This window comes from Motacilla alba, chromosome 4A (assembly GCF_015832195.1).
Source record: "Motacilla alba alba isolate MOTALB_02 chromosome 4A, Motacilla_alba_V1.0_pri, whole genome shotgun sequence".
In the NCBI taxonomy this organism is placed as follows: domain Eukaryota; kingdom Metazoa; phylum Chordata; class Aves; order Passeriformes; family Motacillidae; genus Motacilla; species Motacilla alba.
In genome coordinates, this window is record NC_052045.1 from 18,181,902 (window position 1) to 18,200,672 (window position 18,771).

Sequence of the window (18,771 nt, forward strand, 5' to 3'; positions counted from 1 at the left end):
ATCATGATTATTCCAGAATGAGTCAATGTTCAAATGTTCAACCTGAGGAAATCGGCACTGCAGGTACATTACCCTCTCCCCAAGCATTACTAACCTAGGATACACAATGAGGAGTGTGGGAGCTTCTGTGTTTCATCACAAGTGACCCAATTAATTCAAGCCAACAGCTACCAGAGCCTGGCCAGTGCTGGAGGGAAGTGCCAGTGTCTGGGTGCTTTAATTCTTGGCACGCCACACCTGGATGTCCAAATGGCTGGCACTGGGCATCTGCTGGTCCATGAGTCAAAAGAGGCCAGTAGGGGCAAAGGGAATGTCCCCCACCAGCTCCCTGGGAGGTGACCAGAGGCGACCACAGACGGGCTGCAAAGAAACCCTGCCCGTGAGCAGAGCCAGCAGGGAGGGAAACCCAGGAGATGAGCACAAGGTGTTTTGTCATGCTTTATATCATCCCCTTCTCTGGCAGTAACCTGGAGCCTGCTTCCCTGGCCCTGGCTGTGGGCTGGGGGTGGCGGGGGTCTGCCAGCCCTGGCAGCCGGTGGGAGGGCCGGGAGAGGAAGCGCTTTGAAGTGGCTGGTGATCACTGGCACAGCCGGCTCCGGAGGCAGCGTGCAGAGACTCCCTAATGCGCCAGCCCTTTCAGGGGCAGCCTTGGCACTCAGAGAGATGGCGTGTGAATAGCCAGGACAGCAACAGGAAAAGCAAAGCAAAGAAACCAAACAACAGAACTGGGGGAAACGGCTGGAAGGAAAGCGCTCCCCAAACCTCCAAGCCCAGCTGCACTGGCCCCGCCAAACCCAGGGGTGCAGGGAGACAGAGGCTGGGATGCAGGGATGCTGCTGCTGCAGGACGCCCAGGACAGCAGCCCGTGCCGGGCAGGCGCCCTGTACTGAGCCTTTCAGAAGAGCCTGGCTGCCTGACCGTCCACACGTTCACCTTTGGGATGCACAGAGCAGTCAGCTCTCCCTGCCTGCACGGGGGCTGTGTGGAGGGACGGGTGAGGCTTTGTGTCTGACACGGGGCCGAGGCAGCTACCATTTGTATGTCTCTACTCCCTTGTGCATGTCACTGGGAATACAGGATCATTTAGGGGCAATGGGAGAAGGTCAGTGGAGGTAAGGCAAAGCAGACGGGTCTGAACTGGAGGTGCTCGGCTGCCCGTGGGGCAGCTAGGGCTCAGGGAAGCTGCTGTGCCATGGGCTGGAGACCAAATCCTTACTGGCAGGACTGGCACTGGCATGGAAGTGTGAGCAGTGGGGAGCAGCCTTGGCAGGCACAAGGCTCAGGGCAGAATCTGCAGCATTTACACAGCCAGGAGAGGCTTTATGCTTTTAACCAAGGAGCTCTGGATGCAAAATGATCAGGGATGCAGTGGGGGAAAAGCTCAGCCCAGGATGGACTGCAGTCCCCCATCACACAGGTCCTTCCCTGAGCAGGTCCATACACCTCCCACGGAGTAATCCAACCTAAGGGATGGTTGCATTTCAGTGCTACCTGCCACAGAGGCTACCCCTCATGGCCAGGGACAGGGAGCTGTCAGTGCCACTGGGATGAAGGTGGGAGTGCAGGCTCAGCCTAGGAGAAGCTGTTCTGAAAGGCCTGGAGCAACATGAGCAGCCTCATGACATGACCCCAGAGCTGTGCTCCCAGCTGGCCAGAGCATCCATGGGGCTCCTCCCAGTGGGAAGCAGGGGGTGGCAGGGTGGGCTGCTTGGAGGGTCCACAGTCCGGGGGGCAGCACAGAGAGGTGCTGGAGGAGTGCTGCAGGCCAGGGGCCAGCCAGGCACCCTCTCACTCTCTCACTCTCTCTCTCTTTCCTCTCTGTGCCTCTCTGCCGGTCGGCTTGCTACATACCTCCTTTCCTACATATTTTCTTGTTGGGCTTTCGGGTGCATTCCTTGGAAATCCGTTTTACTGTAAAATGAATAAAAGACTACAAAATAACAGGAGGCTCCACTGATGGGAGTGGGCATGCAATCACAACCACGCTGCTACCCTCCCACCGCCCCCGGGACCGCGGGAGGTGGGGAGGGAGCGTCGCCATGGGAGGAAAACTCTGGGCCAGCCGTGCTGGGCGAGAAGGAAGGCATGATGCATTCCCTAGGCCCCAGAGACAGAGGAGTGGAGCCAGGCAGCCTGGGAGAAGCCACTGACCCGCCAGGCTGCTCTGCTGTGTGCAGCAGACCCACTGCGGGTCCCTTCTGGCCCGCTGAAAATCCCTGGGGGCTTCTGTTGCGGTGAGGCTGGGGCGGGCGTGCGGGCAGGCACTGCCTCCTCTGCCCTCTACTTACAGTTCAGGTGGGATCCCCTACAAAGGAAAAGGTTAGACGAGGAGGCACCCAGCACCGCTCAGCCTCACCCCAACAGGACCATGCCCCGGGCGTCCCCAGCACGCCAGGCTCATCGCTCTGCCGCTGTCCCACCGGCGGACGGAGGAGCAGCCAAGCGATGTGTCTGCCGGTGCACCCCAACCTCCCATCCGTACCAGGGCCCAGAAAAGGGCTCTGTGGTCCCTTTCTTGCCGGAGCATCTTCCCAGGGAGAGGCAGAGAGTGTTCCTCCCAGCCGCAGCCCACGCCCACAACTAGCGCATGGACCTGGGGAGGGTGGGAAGCAGGGAGGAAGGACGAACTCGAACCAACTCAAGACAGAACCTGGCACTCGGCGCCTGTGGGGAGCACAAATCAGCTTGTCACTCTGTGGATCTGCGGTCAGAGAGTCGGATTCAGATTTAGCAATACAAGAGAGGAACCCGTGACGATGCCATGGAGGTGGAGGGGTGGGACCGGGAGGCGTGGAGGAGCAGGAGCACGCGAGACAGAGATGGCAGCTGAGGGCAAGAGGGCAAGCTGCGTGGCCAGAGAAAGCTTTCCACAAACAGACAGCATGCTGCAGGGTCCACAACCACATGCTTCAAACACAACACCCAGGTGAGACCAACCACTGCTGGGGAGGGGTGGAGTGACCCCCTCCTCATTCTCCTGCGGTCACCCCAGTGGGGACTCACCATCCTCCGTGGGGATGTAGATGTTGAGGTACAGACAGTCCTCATTGGGGTCCTGGATGTACGTGGCCACGATATCCAAATTGGAGGTAAACCAGATGGGCAGCATGATCTCGGGAACGGCGTTGTGGATGTTCTGGGGGCAGACTGGTGAGAAGTGGGTAGCGTTCCTGATGCCTGACCAGGACGGTGGCGGCTCGGGGGGCATGAATCTCTTCTCCCCGACGGGGGGAGCAGCATAAGGAACCCCCAGGTACTGGTCCACGGGGCCCAGGATCTCACTGGGCAACGGCACGCGCACCCCTCGTAACTTCCCATAGTGTGTGTTGACAGTGGGTGAGTAGACCTGGCCCTCCATCTGCACAACCATCGAGGCAAAGCTCAGGACCCAGAGAGTGAGACGCAGGTCCCAGCTGGCCACCAGCTCAGGCACTTGGAGAACGGGGGGGAAGAGAGGGCTTCTCCAGAGTATCAGCCACATTGTCCGGGAGAAACAGCACCAACATCCAGGCCTGAAGCTCCTGGGGCGAGGTCTCAGAGCAGCCCCATCACACCAAGCCTCCGATTTGCCCACCAGGAACAGACGGAGCAGAAGAGACAGGAGTCAGGGGTGCGCAGCCCAGCCACACCTTCTGCTGGGTGAGTCGGGAGCACGGACGCGGGGAGATGTGGCACCAGCTCCTCACAGCCTCCCAGCTGCCTGTTGCTGCCTGCCTGCCAGCGGCCCAGCCCGGAGGTGACTGCTGATACTGTGGAGAGATGGAGGGAATTAACAGCAGACTTGCTCTGGAAGAGTTGAAGACCTGCAGTGCTGAAGGAGCCAGGATCTCTGGCTGAGCCTCCCACCCATGGGTGCTCATTGGCTCTGCCACCAGCCGGGCAGGTGGCTCTGGGAGCAGGCAAAAGCGGGCAGAACAAGCAGAGCATGTGCAGACACACACTCCGTCTGCCCATACCTGCAGAGCCTGTCCCCAGTGCTCAGGGGCTGCCCGGAGTATGGGTGCCAAGATAAGCAGACAGGGCTGTGTGCCTCCCCATAAGGAGCCCGTTGGACACCACTGGTGCCAAGAGCAGCCCCTGCACAAGACCCCACTGGCACCTCTCTTCTCCTGGCCGAGCCGGAGCTGCCTGTGCTCCGTGCCTGGGCTTCAGCACAGCACTGCTCCCCTGTTCGGGGGAGCATACGCGGCAAACTGGACCCACACGTCCCAGCCAGGCACCCATCTCGTCCACCAACACAATCCCCATCAGCTTTCCCCCTGCACTGGCCAGGGAGACCCCAGGCAGGAGCCGGGCGCCGGGCGGGCAGGAGGGGAGCAGCCAGAGCGCTTGCGGGCATCCGCCCTCGCTCCCGCCCGCTCCTGCCCCGGCCGGCCCGGGGAGGCAGAGCCGCGCTCCCGCGTCCCGCCCGGGCCGGCGGCATCAGGAGCAGCGGCTGCGGCAGCCCCCGTGGGGAAGGGAGGCCGCTGCAGATGGGGACCCGCGGGTGCGTGTCAGCGAGCGGAGCTCCTGTGCCAGGGAGCCCTCGCTGCAGGCTCTGTGGATTCTCAGCGCTCTGCCCTTCACCTTCCAGCACCGCCTGGCGCATTTAGGGCTTATGTAAGTGCCCCCCGCCTGGGCTCCCCCCGCCAGCACCGCTGCTCCCGGGGGAGCCGGGCACGGGGAGCCGCGGGGCTGCGCCCGCCCGGTGCTCCCCTCACCCCGGCCGGGAGAGCGCAGCATCAGCCGCCGGCGGCTCCGCTCCTCGGATCCCCGCGGAAAGGCGGCGGTGGCTCAGGGGATGCTCACTGTCCTGTCTCAGCCGCATGTCCTCATCCTGGGAGAGACGGCAGCGGTGGTGAGGCACCTCCGCTTTGCCCCAGGGCATCCTGACATGCCCACCCGGCAGATCTCTCTCAGGCTCAGAGGGGAGCAGAGTTGCCTAGAAATTATTGGAGCACAAAATAAGGGCTGTATGCAGATGGGAGTTTGCAGCTCTGGTGGAGGTTCAGTTGGGCAGGGATTCCACAAATAAAGAACACCTCATCCAATGAGGAAAATCCGCAGGGAAAAAAACCCACCACCACAAACAAACAAACAAACAAACAAACAAACAAACCCCACAAAAACAAAACACCCCAAAAACAAACAAAACAAAACAAAAAATCCAAAAAAAACCCAAAACCAGAACAAAACAAAAAAACCCAAATCTCAAAGACAGACAAACAGAAACCCACAAAAAAACCCCACCCAGACAAAACACAACCAAAAACCCCCACAGAAGGTGTCTCAAATCTGTACTGCACATGTGCAGGCAAGTCATTGCTGGTCATTAAGGAAATGGGCCCGTGCTGTGCCTGTTCTCCTGATACACCCAAAGAATTTGGCAGCCTCAGAAATCAGGGTAACACAGTAAATAGAAACACTCATCTCAGAAAATCATGTTACTGCATTCAGCCCACCCAAGCAGCAAGGCCTCGCAGGGCTGGGCACGCAGGCACCTCTCCAGAGCCTGCCAAGGGAACGCAGGTAATGCCAGACAAGGAGGGCAGTACATCTCTGCACATCACTCCCCTTCACTCCTGCTGCCACACCAGGCAGTGACAGAAACACACCAGGAGGAGCACAGCACTCCTGTGTTATCCCTCAAACAGATGCCAAAGCCTAAGAAATAAAAGCTGAGTCAAGGGCCAGAAAAACAGCTGAGGCACCCAGAGACCCCAAGCTCAGTTCTGCCCACCACTGCTGGAGCTGCCTCTGCAGCACAGTGCCTTGGCTGCCCTGTTCTGCCTGCAGCTCTGGAAGAAAACCATCTTTCATCTCATATTCCTTGCTGCAATGCTCCTCCTTCAGCAGAGAACTGACCTTTGCCTAACAGCGACATCCCAGGGGCGTAGTGCTGGCCTGGGACCCCCCAAAGCTGTATTCCCAAGCAGGATCTCAGAGGTGCTTCAGACCCATCACTCTGCCTGACGTTGCTGGAAGGCAAACTGCCCAGTGTAAATCTTCTGCTTAGGCTGCTTCAGGTACCACAGGTTAGGATAAAGCTAATTATTAATGACTGTCATATCTAATTTGTATGACTGGAAGCTACAGGCAGCTTCCAGTCTTTATAATAGTGCATCCAGTGCTCCCTGCAGAGCCATTTCAACTGATCTGTCATGATTTTCTGTCTGCAGGAGCACCACAGCCCTGCCAAGGGTGGTTCACCAGCTGATTTCCCAGCTCCAGAGCTTCCTCGTGGCTGCAGCCACATGCTGCCATGGGCACGGCTGCTCCACCAACTCCTCCAGGACAGCGATTTCACAGCACCAGGCAGTGCCACTACACAGCTGCCCAGCTGGGCTGTGCACACCAGGCACAGGGCTGAATTCACAACCCACTTTGCATCCGTGGAGCTTCCGCACGCCCACTGTAACCATCCTGGACTGACACAATGAGGAATCTCTTTCTACAAAGCACAGCCAAAAAACAGCTTCTTGCTACAGCTCCTCAGAATTATGCTATGATTATATTCCTCTGGGTTTTTGTTTAATCCTCATCCAGCTCTGAAAAAACAAGGAAATCTGAAGACAAAAAAAACCTAAGCTAAGATAGAATTAAGTACACATTCTTAATTTAAACAAAATAATGCTACAGGACTTGAAACTGTCTCCAATTATGAGCTTTACAAAGCATGAGGCACAGAGGTGAGTTGCAAAAGTGATAGTCAAATATGTCCGGATATGGAGATGCACAGTCAAGGCCCAGCAGCCCTAATGTTACTCTGGAGAGCCACAAAGCCTTAACACTCAAATACAGCTCATGGTATTTCAACATTAGTAATTCCACATTTGGTTCCATCATTTTTTAAAGACTCTTTGCCTCCATCTGCACATGTCCCCGCAGCACAGAATAAAGGCACCCAAACAATCTCAGTGACATGCTTCTAAGGCTTCCTATGTCTGGATTTTTTTCAATTACAAACCCGAAAGATGAGGCAAACCCTATATCTGAAATTCCCTGGGTTTCAAATGCCTGATTTGGGATAATTACAATACCCCTGTAACACATCTGATACCCTCATATTGCTGTTCTGTGCTCTGTGCTTTCTGATGTAACTTCATGTTAACATAACATTTAGGATGGGAATTTAGCCTTAATTTAATGCTGACAGACTGCCATAAAAACCCAAGCTTAATCCCTTCCACTGTGGGTTGTTGCATGTGCCTTGCATTGCTGCCTGCTGCCTCAACAGCTCTTAAGCTTCTTGGTCTTTCAAAGCGTGAGAAAGAACTGAGAGACCAGAGAAAGGACATTTCGTTCAGGGAAGCAATTCCCTTCACATCCCATGGGAGGTGGGAGCAAAACTTTCCCAGTTTTGCCGCCTACAGCACTCTCACTCCTGCTTCCAGCAGGGAAGCCAAACGTGTCCCCCAGCGAAGATGGGCTGCTGCCTGCCAGGAGCTGTGCCTGCCAACCAGAAATGAAACCGGGCTGGGCTGGGCAGACACAGCCAAACTGGGAATGCTCACACAGGCACGCAGTGAGAAACTGGGAGCACAAAGACACCGCAGGCATCCCAGGTCGCTCTGCCAGGCCGCTGGTGGGTGAGCAGAGGAAGTGAGGCTGCTAGCTGTTGGGGACGTTATTCATGTGCTTTGCAAAACAAATGCTCTATAGGTATTTCCACGGCCACACTGTCTGCCAGACGCTTCCTCCTCAACAAAGAGACGCTCTCCATGGAAACCTGAGCGGGTGGGATCCTCTGGAAGCCTCTCTGGCAGATGCATATTCAGGCATCTTGACACCAGCCAGACAAGCCGGATCCACACCTCCTCTGGCAGGCGGCCGAGGAGATGCCAGCAGCCAGCCTGCCCTCCTATTGGACCCTTCACGGGGGCCCAGCCTCCTGCCCTGGAGCACCAAGCCCAAGTTCATCACACTCATGTTGTGGTTCTGTGTCCCATGAGGTTCAGAGCCAGGACAGATGGAGACCTCAAAGCACCCAGCTGGCACGGATGGATGATCTCCTTCCAACAGCAAGCGGACAGGATGTCCCATTGCACCCTCCAGCCACTGTGTCTTGTGCAGCTCTGCTCACCATCTGACCCCGTTGTACTTTGCTGAGAGCCAGCCCGTGCACCCCAGAACAAACATGCACCCAGCAAGCAGCACGAGAAACTCCTGCCTTCTCTTCTCTGGCTGAGCTCCAAACCTTTCCACCAGCCTGTGCTCCAGGAGCTCAGGCTGCTGCTCAGCTCTCAAGCAGCAGCACCTGCCATACCTGCTCCCCACCTGGCATCTTCTCTCCTCCACTGGGCAGTAATCTCAGCTCCCACCCAGCCCCATCCCACCCAGCCTACAACACTGCAGAAAGCCCCCAGGAAACCCTGGGGAGCAGAGAAGCTGCAGCACAACTGGACTGATGTGCTTCTGCAGTCCCTCAAGAGCATCCCTAAGCCTGCAGATCTCATCCCAGGTTACCCATTCAGACCACAGGCAGACGTTTCCTGGTCCCATAGCACTGTGGGGGCATTTCCCAGGTCCATCACAGAGCTGGTGAACAGTGATAGGTGACTCACAGTTGCACTGAAGGGACACATAGGGTTTCAGAAAGGTCTGCCCTGCTGCTGCTGCTGCTCTGCTTTTCCATGAATGACCTAAATGACAGAACAGAGTGCGTTTCACAATCTGCACGTGACACCCCAGCACTTTAGAGGCCAGGATGGGAGTTTAACATGCTCTTGACAGACTGGGAAAGGGCTGAGAGATGATGGACACGACTGTAAGGCAATGGGAGGCAAAAAAACTGCACAAAGAGGCCATGGAAGAAGAGACAGCAGTAGTTCTGCCACAAGGGTCACGCGGGCTACAGGTGAGTACAAAGTGAACATGAGCCAGCATATCATTGCCACAAAAAAAGGCAACTACAGGAGGGTGTGTGAAAGGCCAGCTTACACATGAAGTAATTACTCTCCTTTCAGCTCATAAAGATACACCAAGTAATTTTACTGCTGTCCAGAGAACCAGCTCATTCCCCAAAAGATTTGGACTAACTGAGAGAGGCCATGGGAGACCAGCAAGATCATCAAAAAGCTTTGGAGAAACGTCTGGAAGATCGGGATTAGTCTAGACAAGAAAAGTCACAGGGCACAGATTTATAACATGCAAAGGCCACAGCAAAAAAGTTCAGAACACTCTGCCCTTTTGTGCTAGGTAGGAGACACATCCATATTAAGTGTACACCAGGAAAAGTTAAAGCACTCCATGGCTATCTGCAAAGGGCAGATGGATGGACCAAGTGATTCCCAGCAGCCCCTCCAGCCCAGTCTCCTACACTTCCCATTGCCCTGGCTGGCAGCTCTGCCCCTGCCCTCATTCATTCAGCATTTGTCACTGTCTGGGTATACACAGCCACCCTGGCCATGAACCCTTCAGCATCCAAGGTGCAGAGCAGAGCACTAAGGAGGCTTTCCAGCACCATGGAGCCCAAAACATCCATTCTCCACTCAGCAGAAGCCTCTCCCAGAGTCCAGTGCTCCCCAGCTCATTCTCTTCCTGAGGCACATCTGCAGCCCCCCCGTATGGAGGCACCACAGTCACCCCAATGGGACAGAAGGAAAAGTTACAAACCTCACCCTCATTTGCATCAATATTTGTCCCTGTGCCTTGCCTTTCCTAGCTCCTACCCACAGCATCACCAATATTTTAAGCTGAACGTCAGCAGCCTATGAGACACTCCAGTGCACATCCTTTGCCCTGGGGAGAGGATGAGGGACCACGTGAGAAGTGTCAGTTAAGTTCCTCAACGCTGCGAGAACATATGTGGGACAGAAGCTCTTTGACAACTCCCAGACACATGCCAAGATCCTCGAGAGCTTCCATTCATAACAGAAGAATGTTACTCAAAATCCCTAGAAACAGACAATTTCAAGAGCCACTTCTGCTGTGGTGCCAAAGGCCTCCCGCTGCAATATGGCCTGTCACCGTTTGCTCCAGAGCCTTTAATGAGTTCTTCATGAAGGAGCCAAGCCTGCCTTGGGAAGGACACCAGGGGCAAAGCAGACCTTTCCCTTGCCCACATTTCAGCCTTTGCAGACACTTCTGGTGTTGAATGTCAGCAGACTGCTCGATGCCCGTCTCCAGAAGACACGCTACCCAGCAGGTGAGATAACCTGGATCATTTCCAACTCTTGTTTAGCATCAAGAGCTCCAAAAATGCAGGAGGTTTCTCAGTGTCACTGAGCTGTGACTGGTGATGCTGCTGAAGGACAGCCTGTGAGCACTGCAGCAGGGACAGCGTTGGGGTCAGCACCCAATACTGCTGATGCAAGAAGAAGGTGACCACTATAGAGGATCCAAGGACAACTGTGCTTGAAAACCTGGAGTTTTTTGGAGTGGGCTACATGCTCACCTTGCGTTAGTCTAGATTTTGAACGACCTTCCCACTCACTGCTTCCCAGGAGCCTGGTGGAGAGCTGAAAAGACAGGGCCACATGGCACAGCCCACAGCTGCTGTGTGAGCAGAAGGCTCTGCCAGGACAGGAAGAGGGCAGCGGCAGCAGCCTCTCGGCGGACTGGCAGATTCCCACATGGCTCAGGGATAGCTGCTGGAAACAGGCTATTTATTGCCACGTTCTGGATAGAAGTAATCTGGATTATCTCACATTATGGCTTTCCTGAACCCAGCATGAAGACACGGTGGCAGTTTTTCTCTCCTTCACCTTGCTATTTGCAGTTCCAACGTACAAACACTCACCTGCAGGGGCAGAGCTTAAGGAGAAGCCCCGGCCGAGCACAGCTGAAGCCACACTCGCTCCCCAGCCCCAGCCGCCGGCGGCCAAGGAAGCGCCTGACTCGGCCCGGAGGATGCCAGGGCGCCGGGACTCGCCGCGGCCGGCAGCACCGGCGTGTGCCATCGCTCGGTCTCGGGGAGGAGGGGCGGCGTGGCGCGGCCGGGGCGGCTCCCGGAGCCCGGGCGAGGCCGAGACTCTCCCGCGGCCGCGGGAGCTGTCCCGTCAGCACCGCCCGGCACCGCGAACCGCAGCCCCGGCACCGCGAACCGCAGCCCCGGCACCAGCGAGGGGCGACCCCCAGGCTCCCGACAGCTTCCTGAGCAGAGACGTGCAGAGGGAGGTGCTGAGCTCTCCTCCCCGGTACCCAGAGACAGCACACGAGGGAACGGCCCGAAGCTGTGCCGGGGAAGGTTTGCACCGGGCGGTAGGAAGCATTTGCTCAGCCAGAGGGTGGTCAAACACTGGAACAGGCTTCCTAGAGAGGTGGTGGATGCCTCAAGCTTGTCAGTGTTAAAGAGGCATTTGGACAATGCACGTAACCACACGCCTTTTATTTGGGTCAGCCCTGAGTGGGCCAGGCAGTTGGCTGGATGATCATTGTAGGTCCCTTCCAACCGAAATTATTCTCTTCTCTTCTCTTCTCTTCTCTTCTCTTCTCTTCTCTTCTCTTCTCTTCTCTTCTCTTCTCTTCTCTTCTCTTCTCAGCAGTGCTTCACAAATAAATATTAGGATTACTCCACCTCAGGCTTTGTGCAGGCAGGTGGCTGACAATGCAAAAGTGCATCCACAGAACCCTAGAATTTCCAGACGAGTACTCAGGAGTGAGCTGACAGACAATCTGCTTTCAGCAAGCCCTTGGCACCAGCACAGAGTTCATGCCAAGACAACTTGCTCACTCTCCCACACATCACAAACAAGCATCAGGCACCTACTCTAAGGCAATATAATCTCCCTCAAATCTGTGATCAACACTCCACAGCTAACAGCCCAAGTGCAAATCTCACCCAGCGAAGAGAGAGCTGACTCCAGCAGCAGCATTCCACTCACTTCCTTCTCCAGCTTCAGGAAGCCACACACTGACATTATCCCACCTGCTCAGCACCATCCCCCTCACATCTGCCAGAGTGATGCTTCCTCTCCTAAATAATTGCCCTGGAAACTACCACGGCTAACAGGGGCCATTTTTAAAGTTAACATGGATCATTATGACTGAACTGTGTTAGGGAACAATTATATAAGCACAAGGCTCTTATCAATGAGCTTCTGAAAGTCCAAGTCCAAACACATTCATATTTCTTATGTTAGCAAAAGCAGGTTTGAAGTCTAATAAACTTTGGCAACCCAAAGAGGCTGGCTCAATGACACCCCCATTTCTGAAATGCCTGAAACTGAGGCAAGTATGAAACCAAGTCGCTGAGGCAATGTCCTTGCCCAAAACCCTCTCATACCCCAGCCTCTCAGGCTCCTTTCTGGGCTCCAGCCATACAAAGGACAGGAAGCTCCCCCAAGAAATGGGCCATAGCAACGTGCACCATGTCCTACCCATACCGCCACCCATGCTGGAACAGCTCAAGACATCTCACACAAGCTCCAAGGAAAGCTCAGAAAGCAGCAGTGGCTGCAGGCAGGGCGAGTGTGAGCACAGCCAATGCTTTCCATGGACTAGTGTGGGCTGGGGGAGGCTCTATAAATGTAAGGAGGTGGGCTGGGCAGAGAGGAACCGACTGCAGCTTAAAATACATGGACTTCCTGCAAATGTGATTAGGGAGGGTGGGCAACAAAATCCAAGAGTGTTCTGAATGGGAACAGCTTCATCCAAAATAAGTTGTCAATGTTTCATTTTTACCGACTCAAAGCAGGAAGCCAAATGCATTAGTAGTCAAGGGTTGAAATCCAGACAGTGGCTTTGGAGCCTCTGGCTTCAGCAGCAGAGCCAGTAATGGACTTTCTTTTACCAACATCTGCCCCAACCAACCATTTCTGCATAACGTCACTTTTTATCAGCTCAGAAAGGTTTTGCAGGGCAGAATTGTGAAACAAGTCATGGAAGTAATCTGGAATAAAGGTAATAAAACCCAGGACAAAGAACAAAGATGAAGAAAATAGCTGGAGACAAGCAGGAACTAACTTCTGCACAGAAGCTGAAACATGACGTAATAAGTTTTCTTGTGAAGAGATAAGGTTACAAGTTATGTGGCAGTGTACAAGAACCATCTTTGTGCACCACGTCTTACCACCACCTTGTCTTGTACCATGAAACACCAAGCCTGTGGAGCAAGATGAGTCAATGGGGAGAGCATGTTCCTGTGCAAGGAGTTGTGTGGGCCATCCCAACAGAGCCACCCATGAGGGTCACAGTGCAGGCAGCAGAGCCTCGTGTGCTCCCTCAGGGTGCAGGAAAGGCCAAGCACTGCAGTCCAGCACCAAATTGTTTCCTCACTGCAGGGTCTTTGCTCAGGAAAGCCGTCCCAGGAGATGTTTGAGCTCATTGTCCACACCACCTCCACCTTGTTACAACAGTCTCTACTGCCAGGTGAAACACCAGACAGGCTCTGCACAGACACAGGTGCCCAGAGGCTGGGATGCAGGGCTGTGCCACTCCATGCTCCCGAGTTTCCCACAGCTGGGAGAGCTGCAGGTCCTGCCCTGTGCCAGAGAGATGCCCCAGCTGAACTCCAGCCCATTGCCCTTCTGTGTGCCCCAGCACATCCCGCTGGACTCTACAGGTGCTGAGTTTTATGTTAGTGAGAGTGGCCCTGACCAAAGGCCAGACGTGATTTTCTGACCATATTGCAAACGTCCCTTTGAGCCTACTGGCATCAGCAGTGACCCACTGCTCCATGACGCTGCAGCTTGCCTGGGGGCACAATTACTCCCAGCTCTCCTTGGCTGGCCTGGGACACCACGATCCCCCCCCTCACAGCACCGGACTCTTCATCTGCAACAGAGGGCTGCTCCCTGAGAAGCAGGGAGTGGGATACCCAGGCCTGGGGCAGGAGATGGGGAGCAGTGACCACTGGTAGCAAAGCACAGGCAGGACAGAGCACGGGTCAGTGCAAGCTGCATCTGCTGGTGCTGTAATGCACGTTCCCTCTGCTCCCACCAGCGAGCAGGTTTCACTGGAAACACCAGAAAGATCCAGATGTGGGGGCGGGAAAATGCCATTGCTGCTGGAAGTACCATGGACTCCTCCATCCACACCACCACCCTGCAAGCCATCGGTGGCAGGGGCCACCAGGTCCCTTTCCCTCCCAGCTGCACCGCGCTCCGCGCCCCCGCAGGGCAGGGGACACCATCCCAGGGCAGGGGACACCATCCCAGGGCAGGGGACACCATCCCAGGGCAGCACCTCCTGGCAGAGCTCCTGCAGAGCCGGGGCCGCACACCCGGAGCCAACATGACACAGCGTCAAGCAGCCACATCCTGCAGCAGCCACCGCTCCTCCGGGCTGACGTCAGCCTCCGCAAGAGCTGGCAGGAGGACATGCCGTGCATGCCGGCCGCGCCGCTCCCAGACAGCGCCTGGCTCCCGCACACACTGTGGCCTGTGTTCCTCACCAGCTACGACTCAGCTACAAATTGAATTTCACACTCGCACGCTCCAGAAGAAGGCACAGGTGCTAGAGAAGCCACCCTCCCCCTCTCCACATCTGCCTCCCCGCTCGCCCCACCCCGCTGCTGAGCGCCGGGATCACGGCTGGAGCTCTGGAGCAGCTCCTGGGCAAAGCCGCCACCGGCACGGGCGGCATCGGCTCACGGCGACATCGGCCCTGGGGCCCCTGACACGAGGGCCACCCCCGTGTGCTGCTGGCACGACACAGCGTCCAAAACCACCCATCTGCAGCTGAATGAGTGAAAAGCCCATCCCAGAGTTTTTGGTTTCCCCAGAAACCCTCCAGGCTTTCCCAGGAATTCTGGAAACGCACGGATTTGGTTCGCGCTCCAGCAAGCAACCTAAGGAGTTTATACAGTTGTCACAGCCAGGGACCACCAGCAGCACGGGCTGTGTGCACAGCTGGCAGCCCAGACAGATGTGGCGTCTGCCACCTCGGAAGGACCCCAGAGAGCCCAGGTGTAGGGTGCAGCCCATGGTGCAGCCCAAGCCCACGACAGCCCCTACCCAGCTAAGAGGAGCAGCTTCCTTAAGCAGGAGAGCCTGCCCTCAACAAGGCCCTCAGCTGCTCGTGTTCCCAAACCAAAACCAAAGCTGGCGTGACTAAGCAGAAGACCATGGAAGCACCCTGGACTGGAGCCTGCAGCCACAGCAGCTCCACAAAGTCCAGCTCATGCAGCCAGGGCTCGCTAGAGACTCTAGGTCAGGCAAGCCAGCAGCTAGAAAGGAAACCCATTCAAATTTAATCCAAAATGTATTTTCTATTTTCCCTTGTAAATTCATCCTCCCATATTTTCTATCTTTGAGCACAAAAAAGCAGAAAGTCTAAAACCTCTGGCAAAAAAATCCTTTAATGTGTTTTACTGCAAATACCACCTCGTGTTAAGAAATAAGCTGGACCGGAGCAAATCAGGCAGCCTGGGGATGCCCTGTCTCTCCAGAGGGAGCAGACCAGAATGAAGCAGGACAGACAGGCGTGCTGCAAGGACCAACAATGCCAAGGAAAGTCAAGTTCAAGTGCCAAGACAGCTCTCATGCTCCCTGCTGCTCCTCAGAGGTCCCTGAGCACAGCTCTGCCTCAGCAGATGCCCTCTTGGAAGCATCACTCCCAGCGGACACAGGAGGAGTTTTTGGTTACAAAGAGTAGGCAAACAATTGGCTTCTCTCAAAGCCGTGAGCATCAAAGTACAGCAGCTCCCTGCCCAAATCTGCAATCTCAAATTCTCATCCAGAGACCCCAGTGGCAACAGAGACCAAAAAGACAGGACAGGAACAGAGATTGTTTCTTTCTTGAGGCACAGGACAGCTGCTATCCAAGGGAAATTTTGGTTTGTGCTTGCAAGGACACCTTTATGCTGCTGGCTGGACACTTCCCCCGGTCCTCCTAGAATTCATAAGGTTGAGAAACAGCATCCTTTTCATAAGCAACAGCCTCACTTGACCTCATACTGCTGCCTGCCAGCCAAAACCCACGGGGGACTGCTGGATCCCCAGCTCATCCCTGCATCCTCCTCTCCGAGTCCACTTCTCCCACAAGAAGCCAACTGCTCCCAAGCAAAGCCCACATCTTCCTGTTGTCCTTGCATGTCTCTGGACTGCTCAGGAGCTGGGGAACAGCCTTTTGGCGCCCCACATTCCCCGAGGTAAGGCTGAACTGGACCCTCACAGGTAGCAGGACATGAGTCTTTTCTCATTAGAGGATAAAACCAGGAACAAAACTGAAATTACGTGTATGAGAACAGGCAGAGGCAGGGGATTGGAGGAGGGGGAGATGAAGATCAGATCCCTGGTGATCCCACAGTGCCTATCATGTGCAGCAAGTACCAGGGAATTGGGACAGCTCTAGCTCTGCTGCCAGCGTGTCCCTGTGCCCAGGGACCCAGAATTGTCAGGGAACACGGCAGGAAGGGATATTGCCATTCATTTTCAAACCAACTGAATTAGTACTTGATCAGTGGACAAAAGGCTGTTTGAGGTCTCCAGCAAAGGGTCCTGTGAAGCCAAGGCTTGGTGCTTAGCACAGGTCCTGTATCCCCCAGCAGGTGCACCTCCACCATGTGGGGAAAGCATCCCATGCTCCCAGCGAGGAAGCAGGACTGAACATGCATTATCACCCTGTGCTAAGCTAAGTAACAGAACTGGATGGGGATAAACCCATCCTTCTTTACCAAAGCCCAGTTCTCCCTCCTGGCTCTACACTCTGGTGGGCAGAATGTTGTGAAAATAACAGAGCAGACCAAAAGTCCACCTTGCTCTGTGTACTTGCAAGCAGTCAGAAGCACAAGCAATTTGCAGCTCAGCAGCTGCCCAAGCCATAGGTGGAACTCAGTGTATTTATTAGTTCTGGGGGAATCTCTTGTCCTTCTTGATATCATCCCATTTCTCCTGAAACAAATGCAAGGTTTTGCTGTTCATGACACCTTGTCCTGAGGACTTCTGTGATTTGATAGCACATCTGCAAGAGGCACTGCCTCTCCTCCTGTTTGGCACCTCCTGAGAGCTTAATTTGATGTGACCTTGTACTTGTATGAAAATAAACAATGCACAGTTAACCTCTATCACTTCTCTCCTGGCCTCCTGTAGACACATCTTACCCATCTTCTGTTGTTTCTTTTCCAGCCTGAAGAACCCTGCCTTATTTAGCCTTTTTTTTTTCTTTTTGCAGAGAGGCCACCAGACCTCTGACCAGCTCTGCTGCAACTTCCAGGCATTTGACTCCACGATGATCTCAACACCCACACATCTCTCCTGAGCTCCCCATGGGCAGCTCTAGAGACAGAGACACAGAGCAACCCCTGTCCCCTTCTCCTCCATCACTGTCCTATGACTCCTCAAGTTGCTCAGTGGTGCCTGGAGTTATGTGAGGGCAGAAAAGAGACACAAAGACAGTTGGACTCACACGTTCACCTCCACAACTCCTTTAGCACTGGATGCCAGCAGCAGGACATGGACAGGACCACCTCCACAGGGAGTGCCACGCAGACATTGTGGCCACGTTACAGACTTGGGCGTCTTCTCCCACTCCTTCGGAGCAGCACCAACTGCTCGATGAAGGCCGAGTCCCTGCAGCCCCTGATCATCCCAAAAGGGCATTCCCAGCAGTCCCCTCCCCAAGCCCATCTCAGAAGCCTCCTGACCCAATTTTTCCCAGCCATCCTTGCCCTCAGCACCCCAGGCCCAGACCCAAACAAGGCTCGTGCACTGTACAAGCCCTGTAACATGCTCTCTCTGCAACCTTTCCCAAACTTTGCCACCTGCTCTGCTGGCACGGCCAGAGCATCTGGCCACCAGGCAAAGTTTCAATGCTGCTTGCCAGGCACCTTACAGGATATGCTTGCACTGAGATGCAGTTTGAAAATAACAGATGTTACTCCACTGCTCTGCATTTTGCAGTGTCAGGAACAAGGCTTCTTTACCAACAATCCTCTGAGCTCCTTGCCAAGGTGGTCTCATCCCAAACAGCACGCTCCAGCACAAAGTCTTGCTCACAGACAGCCCATGCCACGTGCTGTCCCTGCTGCCAGGCAGACAATACAGCAAAAGGAATATACTGCAAGAGCAGAGTTTCCACACACAACTTCAAGACTTAGCAGGAGCGCAGGTTTCATCATGGACTGCAATATTACATGACTACTGAGCCCAGACAAGCCTCCAAACTGCACGTAACCTCCCAGCCAGGGAAAACTTCCAGGAGCTACACAAACCAGACAGGACGCAGCAGCTGCAGCCAGAAGCACCCATGTCTTTCCATGGCTCCCTCTTCATCCCCATTTCCTCTCAGTCAGACTCGCTCCAGGGTCTGAATGATGTGGGTTCAAACTGGCAGCTCTGGCAATTGCAGGACCATTTATTCATTCCCCTCACACCCACAGCAGAATCCTGCTGAGGCCAGCAGCACACAGTGCTGGTCACAGCCTGCTCCCTGCCCCCAGCTCTGGGGAGTATCACGGAAGGAGACCACCAGAGCATTCAGTCCCCCATCCAGCACCACCCAGCTCAGCTGAGCTCAGTCCTCAGACCTAGCCCTCCTCGAGTGCCCTGGAACCAGGATCCATCCTGCCTCCTCCTGCTGAGGTGCCCTGTGCTGCCTGTGACCACCTCCCCTCTGTGCCTACCCAGAGCCACAACGCCCTTGGCTGCCTTTCAAAGCACTGTCAGTGGCAGCCAATAACCACAGGCCACCAGCAGAGCAATCTCTGTCTGGGATCCCACAGGGAGCCGGCAACTTCCATCCCAGTGGCACTGGGAGTTCCAAGGACAAAGCCAAGCCGTGCCTGCCCCATCCCTCTGCGCTTGGTGCACAGCCCCAGGAAGGCAGATACACAGCCCCTCTGTGCTCTGCTCTGAGATTCCACAGCCTCTTCTGCAGCTCCACAACTTGTTGCACAGACACACGCTCCAT

At 55.2% G+C, this 18,771-nt stretch overlaps 1 protein-coding gene across 7 annotated transcripts in view; it reads right to left on the reverse strand.

The window, feature by feature from the left end:
- The window catches only part of NLGN3 (neuroligin 3), a 38,829-nt gene that overhangs the window by 16,459 nt on the left and 3,599 nt on the right, over positions 1 to 18,771 (reverse strand). For 3 of the 7 annotated variants that reach the window (XM_038122970.1, XM_038122972.1, XM_038122968.1), the window contains exons 2-3: positions 3,004 to 3,749; positions 1,852 to 1,911 (exon numbers count right to left, since the gene is read on the reverse strand). In XM_038122970.1, coding sequence (XP_037978898.1) covers positions 1,852 to 1,911; positions 3,004 to 3,481 — 538 coding nt within the window. In that variant the 5' untranslated portion in view covers positions 3,482 to 3,749. Of the gene's footprint in view, positions 1 to 1,851; positions 1,931 to 3,003; positions 3,750 to 4,788; positions 4,881 to 18,771 lie in introns of those variants that run through there. The other 4 variants (XM_038122973.1, XM_038122971.1, XM_038122969.1 and 1 more) reach the window with 3 other exon arrangements.